The sequence below is a fragment of the Euleptes europaea genome, chromosome 21 (genome assembly GCF_029931775.1).
Source record: "Euleptes europaea isolate rEulEur1 chromosome 21, rEulEur1.hap1, whole genome shotgun sequence".
Classification (NCBI taxonomy): domain Eukaryota; kingdom Metazoa; phylum Chordata; class Lepidosauria; order Squamata; family Sphaerodactylidae; genus Euleptes; species Euleptes europaea.
The window spans coordinates 3406622-3420053 of record NC_079332.1 but is presented as its reverse complement, the minus strand read 5'-3'; the positions used below and the strand labels follow the sequence as shown (position 1 = coordinate 3420053).

General features: G+C 51.2%; 1 protein-coding gene across 1 annotated transcript in view; it reads left to right on the top strand.

Annotated features, from left to right (window-relative positions):
* The window catches only part of IFT140 (intraflagellar transport 140), a 60871-nt gene that overhangs the window by 43777 nt on the left and 3662 nt on the right, over positions 1-13432 (top strand). Inside the window, exons 18-25 of the mRNA XM_056866392.1 lie at positions 4756-4933; positions 5994-6184; positions 7131-7226; positions 8808-8940; positions 9048-9191; positions 10008-10136; positions 10671-10853; positions 12214-12420. Of these exons, the coding sequence (XP_056722370.1) occupies positions 4756-4933; positions 5994-6184; positions 7131-7226; positions 8808-8940; positions 9048-9191; positions 10008-10136; positions 10671-10853; positions 12214-12420 (1261 nt within the window). The remainder of the gene's footprint in view (positions 1-4755; positions 4934-5993; positions 6185-7130; positions 7227-8807; positions 8941-9047; positions 9192-10007; positions 10137-10670; positions 10854-12213; positions 12421-13432) is intronic.

Here is a 13432-nt window from a genome sequence, read left to right as displayed (position 1 = left end):
TCCCCCCCCCCTTCAGCCGTGGCGCGTGGACCTTCGGACAGAAGGCGGGCACCGCACGGCGTTATGAATGGCTAGAGAACATCACCGTTCATTCTCAAAGTCAACCCCTAGGATGCTTCGGGTGGTGCAAAGGCGACCGCTTTTCTCAGATGGGAGAAATCCATATGGGAAAACAACAACAACAACGTGCAGTAATGAAGCTTCCAGAACGCCGTCCCTGCACTTTTATCCGCCTTCCTGCACTTTGAGCAGAGCCAACCTGGTGAAGAGCCGAAAGGCAAGAAGGCACATTCTTTCGGGGGTGAATTTTGATAGGAAATGTTGCAGTGTTCCCGAGATGACCAAACGAGACAAAGCCGCTCGCAAATGCGCTCGGGCGCCTCGATCTTCTGGAGTGCCGCTGGTAGGGCGGACGAAGATTCGTGTCAGGTAGCGACGGCTCTGAAATGGTTTTCAGCTGCTGGAATCAAAAGATTTCCCCCCTCCCAAACGCAGTAAATTTTTCTTCCTTAAAGCCAAGGCACATTCCGAGCGAGAAAGCACGTATCCCAAAGGAGCCCGGGACGGCCGACGTAGAGGAACCTGCTCGGCTCTGGCTTGCTCTCCGAATGGCAGAAGCAGGAAAGCAGAACCTCTGCCGCGAGGAAGTTTCTCCCCCCCCCCCCCACACTCCTGTCTCTCGATGGAGAGGAAATGGTTGTTTTTTTGTGTGGCTGTTTTTGGTGAGCCTCAGGGCGTAGCCGTGGATGGCAACAAACAGAGCCACTGCCGCGGCAGTCAGATGTGAACAGGATGTGTTTCCTGAAAGGAAAAGACTAGGAAGACTTCCAAAGGCCAGTCTCTCCCTCCCTCCCTCCCTCCCTCCACCCCCCCAGGCCTCCCACCTCAGTCTGGTATCCTCGGTCCCCCCCCTTCTCTTCTATGTCTCCAAAGTCCAGTGATATTGTGCGAGCAAGATTAGTTCTACAGGTGTCGCGGGAAAGGGCCTCTTGGGGGAGGGTCTCGGCAGAGGGCAGGTGCCGTCGCAATGCCTCCCCCCTCCCATGGTGTGTCAGACTTGGCCGTTTGGGGTCGAGCCAGCCTTCGTATCCAGTGAAGCTGGAAATCTATGGGTCTTTCCTCAAGCCAACCCCTCCCCCCCAAAAAAGCATTGGTTTAAGAGTAATATAAGCAAAAATGTTTGGCGATGCAAAGGCAGAAAAGGTTATTTTAAAAAACACCCTGCAGGGCAAAAGTTATCTGACTTAAGTTAAACTTAATCAGCCATCGGAGTTTAGAGAGCATGCTTGCAGCTGCCCTCCAAGAGGCGATAATTCCTCCAATGGCACCGACGCTTTTTAAGAGCCTTCAGAACGGTCGAGCGACCTGCTTTGGCGTTCTAGAAGTTCTGTGAAAACCGCTGTGACTTCATGCTCTGGGCCACGTCTGCGAGAGGTAAGCCCGGTGAAGATTTGCGGTGCCGTTGTATCAAGAGGCGAAAAAGGTAGACAGCCAGGAAACCCTCTGAATCAAACTGGCACTAGTTCGCAATTGCCATTTGGGTCGTGCTCGCCAGACACCAAGCCTCCGGCGGCATTTCACTTTTCGTTCGTCTTCCCGACGGCTCTGTGGACCGGCAGTACAAAATAACACAACCAATGCTGCGAAACGTACAGTAAAGAAATAACAGCACCACGACACCATCGAGTAAGTAGAAGATCCTAAATAACAATTTTATAATGCAGTCCCAAAATATCAGTGCACAACTCTATAAAAATTCTAAGGTTAACATTACAGATGCCATTCAAAACCACATAGAATACTCCATGAATCCTTCATGTATGTGAGCCAGCATGGTGTAGTTGTTAAGAGCGGTGGACTTTGATCTGGAGAACCCAGTTTGATTCCCCTACTCCACATGAGCAGCGGAGGCTAATCTGGTGAACTGGATTTGTTTCCCCACTTCTACACACAAAGCCAGCTGGGTGACCTTGGATTAGTTACAGCTCTCTCAGCCCCACCCACCTGACAGGCCAGTCTCTCCCTCCCAAAGGGAAGGGGAGGGGAAGGGAAGGTGATTGTAAGCCGGTTTGAATCTCCCTTAAGTGATAGAGAAAGTCGGCATATAAAAACCACTTCTTCTCCTCCTTCTCCTCCTCCTCCTTCTATTCTCCCTTAAGTGGCAGAGAAAGTCGGCATATAAAAAGCAACTCTTCTTCTTCTCCTTCTCCTACTCCTCCTCCTCCGCCTTTATAATCAATGTAATTAAAGTCCATTGTGCATAAAAAGACACTGGTTGAAATGATCCCGATTGAAAATTGGAGATAGAATTGAAGACGAAGGTCACAAGCTGGAAAGCCGAAGACGACACCCCGGCTCTGTGGACCAGACCAGTGCTCATCTCCTTTTACAGACATGAAACGGCGGCCGAGAGAGTGTGGGAAGCTGGGGTGTCCCGCGAACGGCTGGGCATGTGCCCCTTGACAGGAGGAGGGTGGGGGAGAGCTGGCCCCGATCCATCACCTCTCTGCTGCAGCATCTGGCCTTCATTAGGGCTGCTCGCTCCAGCTGATGGAGTGCAGATGTGAGGTCGCGTTCCAAAGATAAACTCAGGAAATTCTCGGAGTTGGGGTGGTGGTTTCGGGGGATTGAGCTTTAATATGCCGCAGGCAAAACAACAGACTTCGGTAATAGACCCCAGTGGTAAAAGTGGCAGCCCTCTGGGGTTCGGTACCCGGTGGCACCACCGAAGACCCAAAAGGCCTTTAGTCAGGTGGGTTTCCTTGTGTTCGCTCTGGTTTCTCTTGTAATTGTAGATTTTCATTGTGCGTCTCAGCAGCAGCAGCGTGTACCAGCGCTCTGACAATTTCAACACCTGGCGGGGCAAGAGGCCAACGCATTTCTGTCTAATTTTCAGAGATGCTGCCAATCCTAGCTCCTTTTGAAAATCATAGCATCATAGAGTTGGAAGGGATCACCGGGGTCATCTAGTCCAACCCCCAGCACAATGCAGGAAATTCACAACAATTTCTTCATCGTGTTGGCTTAGTCAACGTCTGAATTCTTTCACCAGGAGCACGAGTTTGGCTTCACAGTATCAAGGGAGGTTTTGTTCTCATGGTGGAAATCCACCTAGAATCTGGAGTTTTGGCGTGCATCACACGCCAAGCTGCCACTGCAGGTCTCCCAAACCAGGGCAGTAAGGTGGTAGCCACAGACAGGTAGATGTCACCCCCAAGACGATTGGGTTCCTTCTGCATCTCCGGGTGTGTGTGTGTGACTGATTGTTACCTTATGATGGAAAAGGCAGCCATGGCAGTTAATCCAGAGCCTTGCTTCTGTGCAAGACCCGGGTCATTACTGACTCATGGCGACCCTATGAATCAAAGTCCTCCAAAATGTCCTGTCTTTGACAGCCTTGCTCAGATCGTGCAGATTGAGGGCCGTGGCTTCCTTGATTGAGTCCATCCACCTCTTGTTGGGTCTTCCTCTTTTCCTGCTGCCCTCCACTTTTCCTAGCATGACTGTGTTTTCCAGTGACTCTTGCCTTCTCATAATGTTGTCCAAAATACGATAGCCTCAGTTTAGTAATTTTAGCTTCTAGGGTCAGTTCAGGATTGATTTGATCTATAACCCACTGATATTTTTTTTTGGCGGTCCACAGTATCCGTAACCCTCTCCTCCAACACCACATTTCAAACTGGGTACTAAGGTGGTAAAAATGAAAGTTTTCCTTCTAGCTCCGCAGCTAGACACCTGGTAATAACAAAACAAAATCCAGGGGCACCTTTCAAGGCTAACTTTAAAGACTAAATGTCTTTAAGGACATTTACTTCAGTACAGACTTTCATGGGTCACTTCATCAGGTTGATACGTTGACGGCAACCCGTACTGAGAAATCGTATACAGCAGGTTGAACTCGGAGAAGTCAAGGCTCGAGTCTTTCAAGCGCAAATCTCTACGTAAATGGGAAAGGGAGGAAGTTGATGTAGAAAGGAGTTCATGTAGAAAAAGCAGGTGTGAATCTCGGCATAAATCAATAGAATCAGGAGCATGCTGGTTGGTGAGGGAGGTCAGAGCTCATATTGAAATAAATCCTGCTAGTCTATCACTGCATAAGAACATAAGAAAGGCAATGCTGGATCAGACCAAGGTCCACCAAGTTCAGCAGTCTGTTCACACAGCGGCCAACCAGATGCCTCTAGGAAGCCCCCAAACAAGACGACTGCAGCAGTTCAGTGGTAGAGCATCTGCTTGGCATGCAGAAGGTCCCAGGTTCAATCCCTGGCATCTCCAGTTAAAGGGACTAGGCAAGTAGGTGATGTGAAAGACCCCTGCCTGTGACCCTGGAGAGCCATAGGGAACGGCCGTGGCTGAGTGGTTGAGCCTCTGCTTGGCATGTAGAAGGTCCCAGGTTCAATCCCTGGCATCTCCAGTTAAAGGGACTAGGCAAGTAGATGATGTTGAAAGACCTCTCTCTGTCTGAGACCCTGGAGAGCTGCTGCCGGTCAGAGTAGACAATACTGACTTCAATGGATCAAGGGTCTGATTCAGTTATAAGGCAGCTTCATGTGTTCACATGGTAACATCCTCACATGTTAACCAGGGAAGGCAGAAAGGAGGGTAAATGTTCTTTAATAACAAGTAATTCCAATGTTGTAACCTGATCTTTTTTGTCAAGATGTGATGAAATAGCAACTTGAACGTCTCCCAGAGGAAAAAAGCCGTGAAAAATCCCCCGATGCCCTACTGAGCAGTTCTTCTTGTCCCCTGCAGCGAAGCGGTCTGGGAGAACATGGCCTGCATGTGCGTGAAGACGCAGAGGCTGGACGTCGCCAGAGTGTGCCTGGGGAACATGGGCCACGCCCGAGGAGCCAAGGCTCTACGGGAGGCGGAGCGAGAGCCAGAGAAGGAAGCACGAGTGGCCATGCTGGCGATCCAGCTGGGCATGCTGGTAGGTGGGATGGCTCTCCGGGGACCCGCAGCTGCCCTTTCTGCATCGCACTAAGCAGTTTGAATAGCCTTGAAGAAGAGGGCTCGGGTTTGTTTGTTTGTTTGCTTGTTTTGGCGGAGAGAGATCCTCCTGAACAGAAGGATGTGTTTTCGGACTCTGCGTGTGGCCCTGAGGCTTAACGGCGGGTTGGTTTTTTGTGGTGACTGTGCTGGCCCAGATGGGACAGCCGGGGGGGCTGCTCGGAACCACTGGGTGGGGGGCAGAGCGCACTAACATGTGGCATTGTTTTCACCTGCCCCTGCCCGCTTTTGCCCTCGCCTTTGAAAGCCTCAAAGAAACGTCACTCTTTTGGAAGAGAAGCTGTCTCGTAACGGGCCAAAGCAAATCTTGCGGTCTTTCCCTGAGTTTAGTATGTCCGCTGTCTGCCCCCATCTAGAATCATAGAGTTGGAAGGGACCACCAGGGTCATTTAGTCCAACCCCCTGCACAACGCAGGAAATTCACAACTACATCCCCCCCACTCACCCTAGTGACCCCTACATGCCCAGAAGATGGCCAAGATGCCCTCCCTCCCATGAACTGCTTAAGTTCATAGAATCAGCATTGCTGACAGATGGCCATCTAATCTCTTCTTTAAAACCTCCAGGGAAGGAGCACTTGCCACCTCCTGAGGAAGTCTGTTCCACTGAGGAACAGCTCTAACTGTTAGAAGAATCTTCCTAATGTCTAGACGGAAACTCTTCCTGTTTAATTTCAACCTGTTGGTTCTGGTCCGACCTTCTGGGGCAACAGAAAACAACTCAGCACCTTCCTCCATATGACAGCCCTTCTAGTACTTGAAGATGGTTCTCATATCCCCTCTCAGTCTTCTCCTCTTCAGGCTAAACATACCCAGCTCCTTCAATCTTTCCTCATAGGACTTGGTTTCCTGCTCACCTCCCACCCCCACCCCCCGGGGAAAAAACAAAAATTTCAATGCATAATCTGAGTATTAAGAAAGCAAAGAGAAGGTCGATTCTCACAGCCCACCTTCAACTCAGTTGTCTGGCGTCCGTTCTAGGAAGAAGCCGAGCAGCTGTACAAGCAGTGCAAGCGCTATGACCTCCTGAACAAGTTCTACCAGGCCTCAGACCAGTGGCAGAAAGCCATAGAAGTGGCCGAGGCGCACGACCGAGTCCACTTGCGCACCACATACTACAATTATGCAAAGCACTTGGAGGCCACAGGCGAGCACACTGTGGCGCTCAACTAGTAAGTGGGAGTTGGGCCCCAATCCTGTGGCCGCCTGCAAGCGCCTCTTCTTGCGCTGGGCCGAACTTGTTGGTGTCCCGTGGCTTCTCTCTGGGACTGTGGCCTCAGCTGCCCGACAGCCATCCTTTCCAGCTAAGGCATCTATTACCGCCCTGCCACTGCGCTGCTGATTTTCGGGATTGGCCTCGGATTTCTACACAGAAAAGATAAGAGCCCCGTGGCGCAGGGTGGCAAGCTGCAGTACTGCAGTCCAAGCTCTGCTCATGACCCGAGTTCGATCCTGACGGAAGTCGGTTTCAAGCTCAAGGTTGGCTCAGCCCTCCATCCTTCTGCGGTCGGTCAAACGAGGACCCAGCTTGCTGGGGGTAAAGTGTACACAACCGGGGAAGGCAGTGGCAAACCACCCCGTAAACATGGTCTGCCTAGTAAACATTGGGATATGACGTCACCCCATGGGTCAGGAATGACCTGGTGCTTGCACAGAGGACTACCTTTACCTAAGGTTGTGTGCAGCCTGCCATGCTCTCATCCTGCCTTCATGCTCCCCCTCTCCTCGTAACTTGTACTAAGCGCTCTGTGTGCAGAGCAGCTTTCCAAAGCTGGACTTGGCCATGGTAGTCCCTTGTCCCTTTAAAGTAAAGGGTAAAGGTCCCCTGTGCAAGCACCGGGTCATTCCTGACCCATGGGGTGACGTCACATCCCGACGTTTCCTAGGCAGAGGGCCCCCGCAGTCTCCTTGCAAATTTGGCTTCTGGTTGCAACTGATGGAATGGGCAGGTCTTGTTGTGGTGGGAGGTTTCTCGTGAAAATTGCTGCACAGGTGTGACGTGTTTAGTGCTATGGTTGTTGTTCCCGGAGCAGAAAATTTGAATGAGACTTTCTGGGTTTCTCCCCCCACCCCCCGCCCGGCTTCTCTTTCTAATATGTTCTTTTTTTCCCTATGCAGCTATGAGAAGTCAGACACGCACAGGTTCGAGGTCCCTCGGATGCTTTCGGAAGATCTCCAGGCCTTGGAGTGTTACGTCAACAAGATGAAGGATAAGTAAGCGTCGGCTGCTTTCCTGGTCACCTGGAAAGGGAGTTGCTGGGTCTGGATGGGACAGAGGGAAGAGCCTTTTTAACAAATAGTTTTATTTCCAGGGGGTGGGGAAGCTGAAACCTTTCTTGACCTGCCTTTCCTCCTCTGATTCCAAGGGGGGGAAATCTGTTTAAAAACATCTTACCTAGAACATTGTTTATTTCCCTAAAACGTTGACAGAAAGTGTCGGGCTTTCCACGGTTCTGCGGAGGATGCGGTCGCCTGGCCTGCGTCTCTCACGGTGGCAAATGGCCATCAGCTGCATGTTTTTGTGTGCCAAGGCTCAGAGGGGCCCCCCGTGCCCCCCCCCGGCCATTTCAACGTCTGAAAATTGCGGGGGCGGAAGGTACGAGCCCCTCCCCCCCGCAAGCTGCAGTTCAATCCGGAAAAAAAGACTCGCTCTGATCTTTTGGATGATGTTTCCGCAGCTGATGTGTAACTGCTGATAAAAATAAATTAAGATTAGGACATTTCTGCAGCTGATGCGTAACTGCTGATAAAAATAAGTTGAGATTAGGACATTTCTGCAGCTGATGCGTAACTGTTGATAAAAATAAGTTGAGATTAGGAAACCCAGAGTCATTTAGTGAACAAGGTGGATCGAGTATTTTGACCCTGCATAGCCGAACGTCAAGGGGGGCCTTTTAGATGGTTGCATTGGAGTCTCCCGGCAGGGCCCTCTTTTCTGATGCCTCCCCTGCTTTTTACAGCAGCTTCCTTTTGGCTTCTGAGCTCGTTTTACAAGCAATTGAAAAGAAACCCTTAGCCATTGAGGATGGGCGCTTTAATAGGGCAGGACACCCATAGATATTCGAAGATATTGGGCCTAGATAGAATCAGGGAGGGGCTGTGGCTCAGTGGTAGAGCCTCTGCTTGGCATACAGAAGGTCCCAGGTTCGGTCCCCGGCAACTCCAGTTAAAGGGCATAGGCAGGCAGGTGATGGGAAAGACCTCAGCCTGAGACCCTTAAGAAAGAACACATGAAGCTGCCTTACACTGAATCAGACCCTTGGTCCAACAATGTCAGTATTGTCCACTCAGACTGGCAGCGGCTCTCCAGGGTCTCAGGCAGAGGTCTTTCATATCACCTCCTTGCCTAGTCCCTTTGGCTGGAGATGCCGGGGATTGAGCCTGGGACCCTTCTGCATGCCAAGCAGATGCTCTATCAATGAGCCACAGCCCTGCCTGAGAAAGTCCTCTGCCTGAGACCCTGGAGAGCCGCTGCCTGTCTGAGTAGACAATATTGACTTCGATGGACCGAGGGTCTGATTCAGTATAAGGCAGCTTCCTGTGTTCACGTGATAGATATTGGCAGGTCAGCGCAGCAATGCCCTGGTTTGCCTTGTCAGTGTTTATTTGAACCCTACTCTTGAGCGTCCCGACAGGGAGATACTTTCCCCATGCAGATCCCTGGACTGAAATTGCTTCATTTAGAACCACAGATTGTACAAGCCGGATACCAGTCCACAAAACCAGATGGACCAGGAACAGAGGAAGGGAGCCCCATTGTGAGGAATCCAGTCTGTTTTTTTTGTCCCTCTCCAGGACTCTGTGGAAGTGGTGGGCCCAGTACCTGGAGAGCCAGGCGGACATGGAGGCGGCTTTAAAATACTACGAACTGGCCCAGGATTACTTTTCCCTGGTCCGGGTTTACTGTTTCCAGGGTAACATTCAGAAGGTAAGGCTGCTTTCCCCACACGTTCCCCTGGCAGAAGCAGCCACTGGTGTGGCCAGAGGGGGTGGCGTGGTGTGGGCGTGACTTCTCTCTCCGCCTCTCGCTTTCAGGCAGCGGAAATAGCAAATGAGACGGGCAACTGGGCGGCTTCCTATCACCTCGCCCGCCAGTACGAGAGCCAGGACGACATCAAGCAGGCTGTGCACTTCTACACCCGGGCCCAAGCGTTCAACAATGCCATCCGCTTGTGCAAGGTACGCCCGCGTGGGAAAGGCAGTGCTGGCGAAAACCAAGCACTGAAATTGGCAACAGCGGGGAAAGTGGCAAAATTGCCAAAAGGGACCCAGGCGATAGCTGTAAAAAGGTAAAGGTAGTCCCCTGTGCAAGCACCGGGTTGTTCCTGACCCAGGGGGTGACGTCACATCCCGACGTTTCCTAGGCAGACTATGTTTACGGGGTGGTTTGCCATCGCCTTCCCCAGTCATCTTCCCTTTACCCCCAGCGAGCTGGGTACTCATTTTACCAACCTCGGAAGGATGGAAGGCCGAGTCGACCTTGAGCCAGCTACCTGAAACCGACTCCCGTTGGGATCGAACTCAGGTCGTGAGCAGAGCTTTCGACTGCAGTACTACAGCTGACCACTCTGGGCAACGGGGCTCCTTGAAAGCAAGGAGGGGGGAGTCAGTCAAACCTCTGGTGTGTGTGCGGGGGGGGATGCGTACGGTTTTCCTTTTTGTCGTTGGAACCTCAATAGCACCAGCAACAGTATCTTGCGGGCTAAGGGCTGCAAAAAAGGCAATTTTTTTCAGGGGAGATACAAAACTGAAAGGAATACATTCACAGGCTCTGCAGCCCAAGAATTATAAAGGTGCTTTGTGGTCTCTCCCCAAAACCTGACTCGGTTGCCCACTCTAGTACTCTAGCCAGCCCAGTTACAGTTTTGTAGAGAAGGTGGGGTATAAAAGTTTTAAACCACAAAACCACCTCTGTTGGCATTTGTGAGCGGAAGAGCTCTGGAGAACAGCCGTATTTCGGGTTCCCATAAAGGCGCGTCTTGGTTTTGGTTGTAGGACAACAACCTGGACGACCAGCTGATGAACCTGGCCCTTCTCAGCTCGCCCGAGGACATGATCGAAGCAGCGTGCTATTACGAAAAGAACGTGGAACAGATGGACAGGGCGGTGATGCTCTACCACAAGGTAAGCACTCGTCCCTGTGTGGTACAGAGATTTAGAATCGGGGATTGGGGGGCAAGTCCCTAATGGGGAGTCTGGAGGCACGTAAGCACAGGTTCCAACCTGCTCTGGAAAGGCTTCTCCTTGTGTTGTCCCCACACTATTTTTTCCCTTCTAGCTTGGTTTGTTTCTGGTATCAGAACCGGATGGGGACAAAAATGCTTTGGAAGAGGGAATTTGGTGAGGTCAGGCCAGGGGGGTGGGAAGGACAGACATTAGCTTCCCTGGCTGGTACACTGTGGTTGTGTTCAAACTAAAGACCCTCCTGCCCTCCTCCCTATACATGTGATATAGGAATAAACGCCCTGTCACTTCTAGTTTGGCCCCAGGGCAGAGATGGACCAGTGAAGACTTTCCCAGAACTGAAACGAAGGATATTATTCTATCCCTGTTAAGGGAAGCATCATCTTGTCCCGTTCCCCCCACCCGGCGGCTAATTAGCAGCGGCTGCGCAGTGATGGCCCCAAGGAAGGTCAAACCCTCTTTCTGCCTTGACAGGCGGGCCACTTGTCCAAGGCCCTGGAGTTGGCCTTTGCCACCCAGCAGTTTGCCGCCTTGCAGCTCATCGCCGAGGACCTGGACGAGAAGTCGGACCCCGCCCTGCTGGCTCGTTGCTCCGACTTCTTCATTGAGCACGCTCAGTACGAGAAGGCCGTCGAGCTGTTGCTCGCTGCCAAAAAGGTAACCCATAAATACCCTGTTTTGGAAAGAATCCCATTCCCCAGTCTAGTCCTCTCCATTGCCAAACTGTATTCCTTTGACGGGAACTCTCTCTCAATCTCTGTTGGGTTAAGGCGCTTTTGAGTAAATCTTTTGCTCCAACTCCGTGATATTTAGAGGAGCAAGAAGGGTTTGTGGTGTGCCATATGGCAAGTGAGTATCACTAAGAGGTCTTGTGAATCTGAACCCCACCCACATTTTTTGCATTCTTCCAAACCTGTCGCTCCTGCTGCAGAAGGTGCAGTTGGACGACAACCCTCAGTATCCAGTGGCGGAGGGGATCGCCACACAGTGCCCAGACGCGTCCTTTCTCAGGCAGGAAAGCAGATGAAGGGGAAATTTGCCTGTTGGCATGCCTGACGCCATTTTTATCTCGCTCAAAGCTAAGGATGAACATTTGCCCCCGAGGAATTAGTAGAATAACAAGAAACCTTAGAAGCGGTTCCAGCCGGCTGAGCATAGCAGCTTATCAGCAGGCAAGGCCAAGTTCTGGGCCAAAAAAAACAAGTTTTAGATGTGCATAGTAGGCCGTTACCTATGAAAGTGGGTTTCAGTAGATGATTGGATTTACTGTTTTCTATGATATGTTAGTGATGGGAAATGAGACGATGTAACAGTGATGTAAAAAGGGTGCATAAATACACGTGTTCAGAGAGGTGGAACTCAGAAGAATGCATTGTAACTTTGTAGTTAGGAGAGGTTCATTGGCCATGGCTTAATATAGTTGTCTTAAATTTGTTTTTTAAATTTGTTATTTGCCTCCAAGTGAACAATTTGGATTGTGAACCCCTCTTTGGGACCCAAGGGTTCCACCATCTTGTTGTTCGTAGCTTAAATTTAAGGTGGGTTTTCTTGTCCCTGCCGCTACCCGGTCTCTCATTCTCCACCTTCCTGGTTCCATAGCCAAACCTAGGAAATGGTTTGGGCGCTCAGCATATCACATCCTTCAGCTTTTGGGGGCGAAAATCACTCGCCACATGAACACATGAAGCTGCCTTATACTGAACCAGACCCTCAGTCCATCAAAGTCAGTATCTTCTACTCAGACCGGCAGCAGCTCTCCAGGGTCTCAGGCAGAGGTCTTTCACATCACCTGCTTGCCTTGTCCCTTTAACTGGAGATGTCGGCGATTGAACCTGGGACCCTTATGCATGCCCAGCAGATGCTCTGAGCCACAGCCCCTCGTCCAAAAAGGGCTCTCATTTTGGGGCTTGGACGCAGCAGGTTGTGCGTACCCAGCTTCTGCTGATACCCCCTCCCTGGGCGCCTTTGGCTCACCGGGAGCTTATTTTGCTCCTGCTCCCCTCCCTCTCGGCCACAGTACCGCGACGCCCTGCAGCTCTGCTTGGCCCAGAACTTGACCATCACCGAGGAGATGGCAGAGAAGATGACCATCGTGAAGGACGCCAATGAGTTTCCAGAGGACTCCCGGCGGGAGCTCCTGGAGCAGATCGCCGACTGCTGCATGCGGCAGGGTAATTACCACATGGCCACCAAGAAGTACACACAGGCAGGAAACAAGCTGAAGGTGAGCATGCTCAGGTGGGGAGGAGCCTTGCGCCGGCTGCTCGGCAGGGTGGGGAGGTGAAATGTCCCTAAGCCATTCGTGGTGGGTCTCCTAAGGAGCACATGGGAAGTCTAACTGGGCGGACAAGGGTGCCATTTGTATGCTTCAGCCTGTGCGTTCATCCAGCCCGTTGTCCTCAGAAGACATAAGAAAAAAAGCCCTGCTGGATCAGACCCAGGCCCATCAAGTCCAGCAGTCTGTTCACACAGTGGCCAACCAGGTGCCTCTAGGAAGCCCCCAAGCAAGACGGCTGCAGCAGCATTATCCTGCCTGTGTTCCACAGCACCTAAGATAGTAGGCCTGCTCCTCTGATCCTGGAGAGAACAGGCATGCATCATGACTAGTATCCATTTTAACTAGTAGCCATGAATACCCCTTTCCTGCATGAACATGTCCACTCCCCTCTTAAAGCCTTCCAAGTTAGCAGCCATCACCACATCTTGGGGCAGGGGGTTCCACAATTTAACTCCTCGGTGGCGTCCTCATCACCGACATCTGAGTTTTAATAAGGTCATGTCTAGATTACTGTACTAGGTGTTCCTTGGGGCTGCCTTGGAAGATGGCTCAGCTTCTACTTCTAGTGCAGAATGCTGCTTCCCGTCAGCTTACTGGAGCGAGAGACGAGGAACACAGGGACGCAGTTCTTGCTCTTCTGCACCGACCTGTTAATTTTGCATGCAACAAAAGTTGTCCAGTTATCACTTTTCAAGCAACCAATAGCCTCTGGGGGCACCCTGCAGTCTGATGGTCTCTAGTGTAGAGTTTGGAGTGTTTCATGTGAAGATGATTGCAGTGTGCAGAATTCTGGAAGTCTTTACATACTTACATTCTTATATCTACTCTGCTAGTGTAGGCTGTATTCTTCTGGTCCACGACTGTAATAAATTACTGATAGCAAGTCTTTCCTGCCTTTTCTGCACAGATTTGTTGCTCGCGTTTTCCCGTGGTTAATTGCCTTAAGTCTTGCCCCGTT